Source organism: Lissotriton vulgaris, chromosome 4_1 (assembly GCF_964263255.1).
Source record: "Lissotriton vulgaris chromosome 4_1, aLisVul1.2, whole genome shotgun sequence".
Classification (NCBI taxonomy): domain Eukaryota; kingdom Metazoa; phylum Chordata; class Amphibia; order Caudata; family Salamandridae; genus Lissotriton; species Lissotriton vulgaris.
Window position 1 is genome coordinate 965,011,437 of NC_141691.1, and position 12,678 is coordinate 965,024,114.

Below are 12,678 nucleotides of genomic sequence, written 5' to 3' on the forward strand. Positions count from 1 at the left end.
AACTCAGCATTGGAGTTAAATGAGGCATCCAAGGAAGTGAATTAAGGTATTTACTGAAGTCCTAGGTTTTCGGTACCTCAAACTTCAGATGAGTATGCTAATCCTGCGTGAGCCATGCTAACCTACCATGCAAGCTTGTTATGAGGCAAAGTGGCAATTTTTTTCATTATTGCATAAACAGACATCTTTTTTTAGGTATTGGTGCAAGAAATGTATTTGTATCACTTTCATAAGGCAAAGTTGACGTTTACATCCATTAGGCTAATTTTCGCTGCAGAATCTCCTTATATGCGCAACAGACAGCCTACATCTTTATTATAAAAACAATCCAGTCTTCAAAGCATTCGTGGATTGTTTTAAAAGACCTGTTCTGCCAAAGACACTGCCAGTCCCTACATAGGACCTCAGTGGTGTCCTCTCTAGAATCCTTGGACACTGAGCAATTAGTCATGTGAAATGCAATATCTCTTGGAAGGCAGCATTCCTACTGAGAATCACTTCTTGTGAAGGGTTAATGAGTTGCAGAACGTAACAGTGGAGGTGCCTTTCATCCAGATTCACAGGGGTGAATTGCCCAGTTTCCTGCCAAAGGTGGTTTCTTATTTTCACTTCAGTGAAACCATTAAGTTGTCAATTTTTTTTTCTTTTTTTTTGTTTCTAAACCTAAGATTTGCAAGACACAGCAACTCTTTGTTGCTGATGACTGTGTCATAGCGCAAACGTGTTGGACCTCAAGTTATTTAAGTGATCTCAACTTATATCACAGAATAACCTCCGCTACCACACTAATCTCAATAGGTCCTCCGATGGCTCTTGTTCTGTACTGAAAAGGACCAGAATACTTGTCATGAACAATTATCAAATGAGGACCTGGAGTAAGATAATTGTTAGCTTTCCTTCATTACTGAATAGCTTTTCTCAGATCAACTCTATTCTTTAGGTCAGTAACATTTGAAATAAGTAAATTAGCCACAACAGATAATTAAACAAAATCAACAGGTTACTTGATCTCAGAATAGATCTTCAGGGCTCGACAAATGTACTCGCCCGCTCGCAAATGCGAGTGAATTTTGTGAAGGTCGAGTCAGTTTCAAGGCCTACTTGACCGGCCTGGCGAGTGCTATCTGGCAGTGGTGCAGTAGCATGTGAAGCCTCTAGGGGGCAGCATGATACGAGTGCAGGTGGTGCGGTGCGCGGTAAAAGGCTCTAGGGGGCAGCATGCATGCACCACCTAACTTAGTGGTGGTGGTGTTGTGGTGCGCTGCCTATTTGGGTGCCAGAGCCGTCAATCTTGTAGCGCGCGAAAGCGCTACCAATGACGGCCCTGGCCTGCCCCCACGCTGTGCTGCTTAAAGTGCAGCAGTGACGTAGCACGCCACCACGCGCTCTCCTCGGTGGAGTCGGGACTCGGGACAGAGTGCAGGGCGATTTGGCCTGTAGAGGTGAGTCAGTTTCGACAACTGCTGAGCTGACTGATCCGTCATGTAATCCGTCAATAAAAAAATAAAATAAATCATGTGTCACCCTTTCCCCGGCCTTGCGCCGGCTCCCTTCCTCCTGTAATTACCACTCCCCAAGGCCTACGAGAATGGTCTGCTCCTCGACGCTGTGAATAATTTGAGGTTGGTCGCTGTATGGGCATCCTGCCCATTAATAATGCCATGACTTCCCTCCACAAACAGAGCCCCTACCAATTAGAGAGCCGCCCCCGCCGACGGATGCGCACCTCTCAACACCTCTCCAACAGACCTCACTCCCTCCGTGTCCGGCATGCCCCAAACTGGCCAGCAAACTTCCACCACCTGGCCCGCATCCCCGCCCACCCCCTTATTGTCCATGAGCCTCTACCCCAGCCAGCCCAGTGCAGAGCACACCCCTTCTCCTGGACCCCCTGCCTCAAACCCTCCGCGCAGTTATCCATTTTCTTCCCCTTATTTTTTAGGGCAACTGTCTGCGTGGCACCCCCGCTCCCATCACCCTACTGTCGGCAGTTCCACTTAGGCCACCACCAGCACCCCCACCGAACACCCCTCCCCATTGTCCTGCTGAGCCACCCTTGCGCTCCCGACCCCAACCAAGCATCCGCGAACTTCCCCTGAGCCCCCATCAATCTCCAAACAACCAGCCAACCCTTCCCGACACCCCTCCCTGTGCACAAGTCCTCCCGGGCTGAGGTTGCGGGCTGTGTGTGGTCTTCTCCGTGCGCTGTAACATGAGAAAGGTGAAAGGGACGAGACTGGCAGCAGGGACGGGGCAGTGTTTGAAGAGAGATAGTGGGTTGCAATGTGGAGCTCTATGAGTGCAGTGTCGGGGTAATTCTAGGGGTAACTAATAACACCAAGAATGCTGGGACTTGTAGTCTTTGGTATACACCATGGTCAATTGACAACAATCCCATTCCGACGCGCGTCACTTACCGCAAGACACCGCCTCGTCCTTCCCTGTATACAATAACTTTCACAATTACTTGCCACTCCGCGATGTCAGTTCCTGCGTGCGGCACAAGACCTCTTGCCCCTAATCCGCCCAGAAACCAACCTCCAAACTAGCCCAGGCCCGACCCCCACGGTCCCGAGCCAGTGAAGCCAGCACCAAGAACCCCAGGTACTCCCCCTATCCTCTGACACCCCTTGCCATGATCGGCTGAAATGGGGGGTGGGGGGGGTGACGAATACTTTCCTATACCTTCCTCTGCCATAGATCCTTGCTGTCCCACCCACTTCTACATCTACTTGCATTGCACCATCTACGGGCGTTCCTTCCCTCTACTCTTTCATCCCCACCGTCGCCAAACAGGACCCCTGCTTATTCAGGAGGGCGACCCCCCCCCCCCCTCTCCACGCTCCCCAGCCCCCACCACCTTCCCCCTTCCGCCCCGTGTCCCTCGCCCTTGGTCCATATCAGGTTACACGTAGAATCAAAAAAGAGGCATAAATACACGAATGTACACAAACATATTTGGTTTTATAGATTCTCTTTTCGAAGACGTGGACACCTTAGCTTGAGAGTGAGAACCGAATAGAAAATAATAAAAGCTGACATGTTGTTTGTGCAACCCTTTCAAAATGCTTTGTTCGCTGTTTTCCTCTGGGTATTCATTTAGCACCAAGTGAGGCTGCACTTGGCGCCGCCTTAAAAGGGGACCGGTGCGCGGTTTTTCTGTTTAGTTGGTTCGTTTCGTTGTCTTTATTAGATGTACCAACCTCTCTGGTTTTGGGTTATGCTTAAACCGAGGCATTGCCTCTTCCACATTTGATTTGGTAATCTTAGCTTAGTACGCTGCAACTGAATTTTATCCCCTTTGGTCTTAATAAGATTCGATATTGTGCATTGTTACAGTTGAAAATGAATAACTGAATGTTGTATGACAATGTAAAGCGTTGCGTGCAAATTAGCATGGGAATGAATTGTATGCATTATTGTGGAAGCAAAGAATTAGAATGACATTGGTGTAGTAAGGTCAAATGACAGTTGCACTGTGAAGCAAGTCCTAAACTGTGCCCTTGAAAATGCAATCTCAGGCTGCGCTGCTGCATAAGAAAACAAAATGATCACCTCTGTAGAGCAAAAGCACTTTTTTGTGGATGCACACACATGTTATACCTAATGGAAACATGTACTCATGGCTCCCAACATGTGGGCAGAGCCAAAGCCCCTCTCTAGTAATGCTCCCTTCATTTGCCTGGTGACAGCTACGTTGTCAAGCCAGACCATGTGCAATTTGTTTACAGTCCGTGCTGTGCCCATATAAACTGTTTAAAAAAGGTTTGCTTTTCCCGGATGAAGCGCATGAGGAGAGTTTGATTTGGCTGTTTGTGTTGCACCGTAGGGTTTCTATACTTGCACTTATAAACGTCCTAACTTCTGTCAGTTATCTGAAGGTACAAAGGAAATTAAATGTCTTCCCAGAGTTTATAATACTGCTATGCAAGTTGCATTAGAACATTGTGTGGTGAATGTACTATGCTGTAGTTTGTGAATATTTGTATGTTTCCTCACCTTCATTGGGTTGTTGGCGCTGCAAATGTTTTGAAAAAAGTCCATAATGAGATCAATTTGTGGGTCGAGTGCATTGCTGTTAGGTCGAGTAGAAAAGTCTACTCACTCGACCTGCAGGTCAAGTAAGATTTTTTAGATTTGTCGAGCCCTGATCTTTATCGAATTCAAAATAATTTGCACACCAATCAAATTTATTAAATGAAAGGATTTATTAAGCATTGACAACTGAGAAATTCAATCTGGAAGGAGTAATCTTCCTCAGCAGAGGGAGAGTGAGTCCTAAAATGTCTAGAAAGCAATTGGCTCTCATACAAACCCAATGGAGGAAAGTTCAGTAAATCCCCAAATGACCAGTTCCTGGCAAGGGTTGTCTGCCCCTGTTACTGCAGTGTCAATGGACAGCTGTTGTCGAATCTTACAGCTGTAAAGATTTCACTATGCAAGCATACTAGCCGGCAGCAAACGCTGTATTTTGTCACAGTTCATGTTTGTTTCTGGAAGTGCAAATCGTCAGTCTCTGTACCGCTAGATGTTTGAGAAGGTGGACAACGTAGGAACGCCTCTGTCCGTATTTTGGGCAATTATACTCCATTGCTTCCAGGTTACTCACCTTGACATCAGCAATTTGTCAGACCACTCTGTCCCATTGGTCAGTTTCAGTAGGATGAGATGATTTAGTAGGTAAAAAGTATACAAATCCGGAAGAATGAAGTAATCAGTTATTTTGCTTTTTCCTTAAGACCACTGTACTTTAGTCTTACAATTGGTTAGGTCATTTTTAGGAAGTAAGCAAGTTCATGTTCTCATCGTTTGTCAGTTCTTTCCCAAGCATGTGCTCTAGGAAGTAAGTTTTGTTGCACGTCCAGTCGAGTGAGCTACAAACGTGAAAGGAATCATCAAGTGTTAGAGCACAGGTAGAACCTTTACGAAAGGTTCCCATAGGCTTCAGGCTATTCGGTTCATAAATTTATACTAGGAAAGAAAAGCAAGTTTTTTAGGCCTTCGTGAAACAGCTTGTGCATGATGAATTTATGCAACAATGTGAATTTCACATTATTAAATACAATGCATTAGTTCTTCAATTAGGGAAATAAATGATTTGCATCTACACTATGTAAGTATAAAGTACCCTACAAAAAATAAGTAACACTTCATTATAATTTTGCCTACTAATTTGTAATTCGCTTTTCGCTTTATGGGTTAATATATCATTCAAGATTGAAAAAAACATTTTTAATTAAACTTTTCCCTATCACAAATTATTATTATTATGGCATCTGTTTTTATTTACTGTCAGTGCTTATATTACACGTTCTAATGTTAATGACCACTTTTCTTAGCACATAAATGCAATCTTTTATAGAGTTTTCTATGTTATTGTTTATTACGTTCATTTAGGCATAAAGAAAAACATGTCCATATATTTGTTACAGTTTACATTAGCTTATTTGTTGTTAAATGTCAATACACAAACCTATGTAACATTCTGCATGCTTTTACGATGCAGTATCAAAGTCCAATTTCATTTGTGCGTTTTTTATAAACGTGGTAACCTAACACACATTTGTCATGTTCGTTAATAAAAATCACAAATCGTTTTTCCAGGGTGAGTTCATAGAGCTAGACGAAAGATAACATCCATGCTCCATTAACTACTTGCGAAAATCCCATTATACAATATCTGGCCTTGTGAGATTAATGGTTAAATGCATCAAAGTATTTTATGCTAAGGCAAAATGAACTCTGCCTATAGGGCATTCTACTACAAAAGTAGGTGCTGCAATGTCTTTCCTACTTGGCATAGCACTGGCAGTAATTTGAAAGTGCGCTCTTCGGTCAACACCTGATACATTCACTTGCCATTGTGTGTATGTTCATGCCTGTGAGGAGACCCGAGTCAGTTACTGTACTTGGAACAATATTTCAAACCTTCACTTATTTTCCCTAGCCACCGCTTGGGTGGGGGGGGGGGGGGGGGCTGGGTACTACTACTTTATCATCTAGGTAGGCCATGTGATCTACAGCAGCACATGTAACAGATTGAAAATATATTAGTTTGTACTTTGCAGTGCACTATGTACATGTACCCTTCCCGAATGCAAGCACATGCTTCAGATGTTTGTGTGAGGAGAAATTTAAGGTGCTGTCTTTCTCCTGGTGTAATGTGGGTTTGGGGAGGGATCAGGAGGTATCTCAAAAGTAAAACTTATGCTTCGTAGAAAAACAACTTGCATTGTCTGTGCCCTAAAATAGAAGGCAAAAGTTTGCAGAGCATACGAGTCTACGGCACTACATAGTACAAACAATAGTTGCAGGGTAACATTTTTCATTTGTTTGTTTTAATATATGGTTTGTTTTCAGTTGTGCTTATAAGTGTTACTTATTGGTATAAATATTGTGATGTGAAGCCTTGTATTTGGATTGTTGTGTGAATTCTGATTTGCATGATGTTATGGATTGTGGAAATAACCATAGCGGGCCAATTTTTCCTTTTGAGTGTTAGCCCGTTGATATTTCTTTATTACACTTAAGATATTTAAGCATAACTGTTGCTTGCCATTTTTAAGCTAAATGTATGACTATTGGAGTTGCATTTTCCTGGAGTAATCTGCAGTGTTAATGTTAAAAGCTCCATATTATATACGTTTCAGGAGACCTGTTTTGCCTTGCGTAAAAACAACTTGCAGCCACGTGTTCATGGGCTTTCTTTTCGTTCTTTTTCTGTCGTATTAAAGTAAAGCTAGTATTGGCTCTATTTTTGTCCATGGTATTCAATATAAATCTATGCTTTCACCCTCTTATTCTTATTTTAGGAAAATATACTGATGCACAGGTGGAGATACCCATCCCTTTCTCTGCACGGAATTGAGGGAGCCTTCTCTGCTTCAGGAGCCAAAACTGTGATTCCCAAAAAAGTCACTGGGAAGTTCTCAATACGTTTGGTCCCAGACATGGATCCAAAAGAAGTTGAAAAGCAGGTAGGTGCATCACTGTAGGGTGACTACTACCCAACTATTTTGATTGGGAAGGTTTCTATTGCACCACAGGATTTATGGCACACTCCTGAACCGATTTAGTAATAATTACTCACAAATTACACTAACCACAGTAGCCCCCCGTTCACAGTGAGAACCAAAATGTGATCAATACTGTGGGCTTTGGTAACTCTGGGGGCCAAGATTATCCCTTACTGTAGTATTTTGTGGAATGCATGCAGGGATCAGTGTCTGTTGATGCCTGCATGTTTTTGGTCAATACATCACCAGGACATGTTGTGCTTTTGCATTTTTCGACTAAAAAGGTTTCTTGAAAATGTCTCCGCATCGGATTGTGTTCACGGCTCTACGGGAGACATGAGGATTAGGTTCCTGGCAGCAAAAACATTTTGTCATTTATTCTCAGTGAAATATCTGCATAAACTTTTAAAATAAAATTGACAGCATTTAAGGTATGTGTTTTTCATCTGATTTGTGTGTTACCATAGTAATACCTACCTATATATGTAAATACTGGTACCCTCCAAATTATTTTTTTGGGGGGGGTGTGTGTGTCACCAACATGGATCAAACATGCATGGTTCTCACTGAATGAATATTCCTATTAGATCCCATTAAAAGGTGATGTCACACCACAGTATACAGACATTAAACCAAGGCCCAGTTAGCCACCCAGATCTAAATGAGTTTGATTGACTCCTGTGGTCTTAGAATTTAGATATCTCAAACATAGATGTGCAGATTTTGCGAGAGACTGGAAGAAATACCAAAAGTAATATTTGCCAAAGTACAAACTACTTGCGTCTTGCGATAGGCAAATAGGCCACTCCCAACTGCCGCTGTACAGAAGTTAGGCTTCAGCAAAACTCTCTTCAATTTTCAAATACTAGTGATCAGCAAGTTTTCAGAAGGCTTGTGAAGAATCATTTCCCCTCTAGGCCCTCTGCTTACGCAGTAAGAGCGAAATACTGTACCAGGCTAATTAACAAATGTATGAATCTGTAAGATTTAACACTTACAATATTCTTCTTGGTGGTTCACTCATCCCTGCGTTGTGTGAGCAGGCTTGAAAGGTTGAAACGTGCAACTCTTTTACAAATACATATGGGTAGGATAGTATTGGCCTCCTAAATGTATACAGCAAGGTATGTCTGGTTTGTGTCAGTCACGCTATGAATGTGCCTAGATTCTGTCCTAATAGCCATTTGCCGGCAGAAGATGTATTCAATGCATATAAGAGCTTTTATGTGCTATATTGATGAGATAAAGGAGTTTATAAAGACTGCCTAGCAGCTTGTAACGTTTGCTTCACGGCACAAGCTCCCTTCACAAACACCGGAGTTTCAAGATGTATTGTTAACGGTATTCAAAGATGTTACATGCCAGAAGAAAGACCATGAGCTAATCCTACAGAACAAATATCTGCAACGTTCATTTTTACTGCAAACATCCCTGAGAGATAATGTCAAGAGAAGTGGTGGTTCGCAGTACAAACATTCACTACACATTAATGTTTACACAGTTAAACAGACGAGAAGCTGCAATAAGGCAATCTGCATTTAGAAACCCGTTTGTTACTACTTCAGCTTCTCACCCCCCTCCAAAAATGAAGAAATCCTGTTTTGTAAACCAGCTGCGACCAATTTACCCTGTAAATGTTTTCCTCTGTGTGGCAATATGAAATGAAATGAAAACAAATTTATAACGCGCAGAACTCAGCCCAATGGGCATCAAGGCGCCTAACCAAAATATTTGGAAGTCCAGAGAACTAGTTAATGGTAGGCTTTCTTGAAGTACCATGTTTTAAGGGCCTTTTTAAAGAGGGGCAATGAGGATAAAGATTTAAGCTCCAAGGGAAGTGCGTTCCAGAGACGAGGGGCAACAGAAGAGAAAGCTCTTCCTCCCCATCTGGTCTTTTTGGTCTGAGGCGTTACCAAGAGATGCTGTTGTGATGAGCGTAAACTTCTGCTGGGAACATATCCAGAGAGAAGTGATCCCAACCCATCAGAAATTCCTGCTTTCAAAGCCCTATGTGCTAGACAGATGACTTTGAAAGAGATACGATGCTCTACAGGAAGCCAGTGAAGACTCTTTCTGGCCAGAGTTGCAGAGGAAGTGCGGGGAATGTCTAGTACAAATCTTGCTGCCGCATTTTGTACTATTTTGAGACGCTGGATCAATCCCTTATTGACCTCTGCGTACAGTGAGTTGCAATAGTCTAGTCTAGAACCGACCAACGCAACCACTGTCTGTTTCCTAGCTTCCGGGGAGAGGTAATGAGCTATTCTTCGGAGAATAAAGAATAAAGGAGCTCTGTGCCCTGCGGTCAAGTGTGCACTGAAGACAGCTACAACTTTTAATATACAACTATGTCCAGTCTGAAAACCATCCAAATCAGTGGTGTGGTAGGAGTGAGGAGGGTCATAGGGCAAACAAAAAGAAACTGACCCACTCTCCTCTGAGTTATTAAGACACCTATTACAAGGAAGTACTGGGCTCCTTTCACCCCAGGGGACATATGCTACTGCTTCTTGTGCCTTAATCGTTCTACCAATCCTCTACCATTGCTCTCTCCTGCCTCTCTTCACCTCTTTGCACCTTTTCTCACCCCTATCCACTTAAAGTTCAAGTTTAAAATTTGTATAGCGCACTACTCACCCAGAGGGTCTCAAGGCACTTGAGGGAAAGAGGTATATTATTTGTTGAAGATCCAAGCTTTTAGTTGTTTTCTGAAGGAGAGGTGGTTCTGTGTGAGGCGGAGGTGGGTGGGGAGAGAATTCCAGGATGTGGCCGCTAAGTAGGCGAAGGATCTCCCCTCCCCCCCCCCCCTCCCCCCCCCCCCCCCCCCCCCTGGACGATCGTAGTTGGCGGGTGGGGGTGTAAAAGGACAGGCGCGTGTTGAGGCATTCGGGTCCTAAGTCGTAGAGGGCTTTGTGTGCGTGGGTGAGGAGACGGAACGTTATTCTCTTATTGACGGGTAGCCAGTGGAGGTCTTTCAGGTGACCGGAAATGTGAGCTTGGCGGGGGATGTCTAGTGTGAGTCTGGCTGAGGCGTTTTGGATGCGTTGGAGTTTTTTCTGTAGTTTGGCTGTGGTTCCGGCGTAAAGGGTGTTTCCATAGTACAGTCGGCTTGTGACTAGTGCATGAGTGACCGTCTTTCTTGTTTCGATAGGGATCCAACGGAAGGTTTTTTTTTAACATACGTAGGATGTTGAAGCATGATGATGAGACGGCGTTGACTTGTCTGGTCATCGAGAAGGAGGAGTCCAGGATGAAGCCCAGGTTGCGTGCGTGGTCCGTAGGCGTGGGTGTGGTTCCGAGGGCCGGTGGCCACCATGAGTCGTCCCAGGCGGAGGGGAAGATCCTAAGATGAGGACCTCTGTTTTGTCTGAGTTTAGTTTTAGACGGCTGTTCTTCATCCACTCAGCTACTTCTTTCATCCCTTCGTGTAGGTTGGTTTTGGCGGTGTTTGGGTCTATGGTGAGGGAGAGGATCAGCTGGGTGTCGTCTGCGTAGGAGATTATGTTGAGGTTGTGTTGGCATGCGATGGGACTCATGTATACGTTGAAGATGGTGGGACTGAGTGATGATCCTTGTGGTACGCCGCAGATGACTTCGGTGGCCTCTGATCTAAAAGGGGGGCGGCAGACTCTCTGGGTTCTTCCGGCGAGGAACGAGATGATCCAGTCCAATGCTTTTCCTTGTATTCAGATGTTGCTGAGGCGGTGTATAAGGGTGCTGTGACAGACTGTATCGAAGGCTGCGGAGCGGTCTAGTAGGATGAGAGCAGCTGTTTCTCCGTTCAGTAGTGTTCGAATGTCGTCTGTTGCTGCGATGAGGGCGGTCTTGGTGCTGTGTTTGGCTCTGAAGCCGGACTGTGAAGGGTCGAGGGAATTGGATTCGAGGAAGGCGGCGAGCTGACTGTTGACTGCTTTCTCAATGCATTTGGCAGGGAATGGGAGGAGCGAGATGGGGCAGTAGTTCTTAAGTTCAGTGGGGTCTGCTGTGGGTTTCTTCAGAACGGCGCTGAGTTCGGCATGTTTCCAGCTTTCTGGGAAGGTAGCAGAGTTGAGGGAGCAGTTGATGACGTCTCGGAGATGGGGTGCGATAATGGACTCTGCTTTGTTGAAAATGTGATGTGGACATGGGTCGGTTGGCGAACCTGAGTGGATGGAGTTCAACAGGCGGATGGTGTCTTCAGTGGTGATTTTGTTCCAGGCGCAAAGGTTGCTGGAGGGGGGGTTTTAGTTTGGAGGTGGGTGGGGTGGACTGGTCTCCGGACTGGTTTTTAAAGCTGTTATGTATGTCAGCGATTTTGTTGTGGAAGAATGAGGCTAGGGAGTCGCAGAGGTCTTGGGATGGAGTGATGTCGTTGGTGTCCGCGGTGGGGTTGGTAAATTCTTTGACGATGTTGAATAGTTCCTTGCTGTTGTGGGCGTTGTCGAGTCGATTCTTGAATGCTGATTTCTTGGTGGATCGTATCAGTTGGTGGTGTTTGCGGGTGGCGTTCTTGAAGTTGGCCAGATTGTCAGTGGTTGGGTTTTTTCTCCAGGCTTTCTCGAGGGTGCGACAGAACTTCTTGGATTTCTTGAGGTCATCGTTGAACCAGGGGTCTTTTTTGCTACCTTGCTTGATTTGATGTTTTTTCAAGGGTGCTATGGCCCTACCGTTCCCTCTCACCAACCTCCCTATACTCTCCCTCTTCTTTCCACCCTTACTGTATCACATCTATATCTTGCCTATGCTTTAACTTGTCTTGTTCCTGTCCTTGTCTACACCTCCTTGTATATCACCTCTGTCTTCCTACCCCCTTTTGTTTATCGTCGTTGCCTTCCTTCTTTCCCTCCTTTTGCCTCATTGCTACATTTCACTCCGACTTTATTTATTTTTTCTTCCCCATGGCTTGCTTATTCAGTTTTCTTTTTCTGTCTCACTTCTATAGCTCATCGTCTCCCCACATGACCCTTTTTCTCTCTTGCCTCAAATGCCCCCACCGTTTCTGCCAATAAAAGCCCTCATTCACCCCTCCCACTTGTGATGGCTATAGCAGAGGAACACTGATACGATTGTTTGTATCTCTTGTATTTACGATTTGCTTGGCAAACTTGTAATGCATTCTGACTTGCATTGTGAGTCAGAGCAGTCTTTTTGACTACGTGGTTGAATAGGATGTCGATTGAACTGTCTGATATTGAAGGTGAAGGTGTAGTGCATGAAGTTCAAAAACATTATTCAAACATGGTGCTGTGAATATCGCTGCTCATAGGGTGAGATGCTGCATCGCATGTGAAAACTGACTTATCATTTAGATAACAACAGTAATGTGCAATTAGGTGAAAAGCAATAGCTGTATTTTCAGTCACCTCTGAAATTTTAGGTGTTTGCATAATTTTAAGATGATACAAGAACCATAAATGAAAGCTGCTAGTGAGGCTTTAAAACCTTTAAAAATGTGTTTCTCTTATGCTTTAGGGGCCCCTTCTATACGGCTTCATATGCGCATTATTGTTTTACACAGTACAGCATTTGCTCTGCATTTGTCACTTGGTAACCTTCCATTAACTCGCAGTAAGAACACCAATCGACCTAATAAGATTGACATTCTGTCTCAGATCTACCAACGCTGCAATGGGTTTGCGCCCAAAAATGGGACACAAACCCTGCTTAAAGTTTTCTGGTGGAA

The 12,678-nt window shown here is 44.3% G+C and overlaps 1 protein-coding gene across 2 annotated transcripts in view; it reads left to right on the forward strand.

Moving 5' to 3' along the window:
• Positions 1 to 12,678, forward strand: part of CNDP2 (carnosine dipeptidase 2) — a 171,184-nt gene that overhangs the window by 104,631 nt on the left and 53,875 nt on the right. For both annotated transcript variants that reach the window (XM_086965227.1, XM_086965228.1), the window contains one exon: positions 6,813 to 6,977. In XM_086965227.1, coding sequence (XP_086821353.1) covers positions 6,813 to 6,977 — 165 coding nt within the window. The remainder of the gene's footprint in view (positions 1 to 6,812; positions 6,978 to 12,678) is intronic.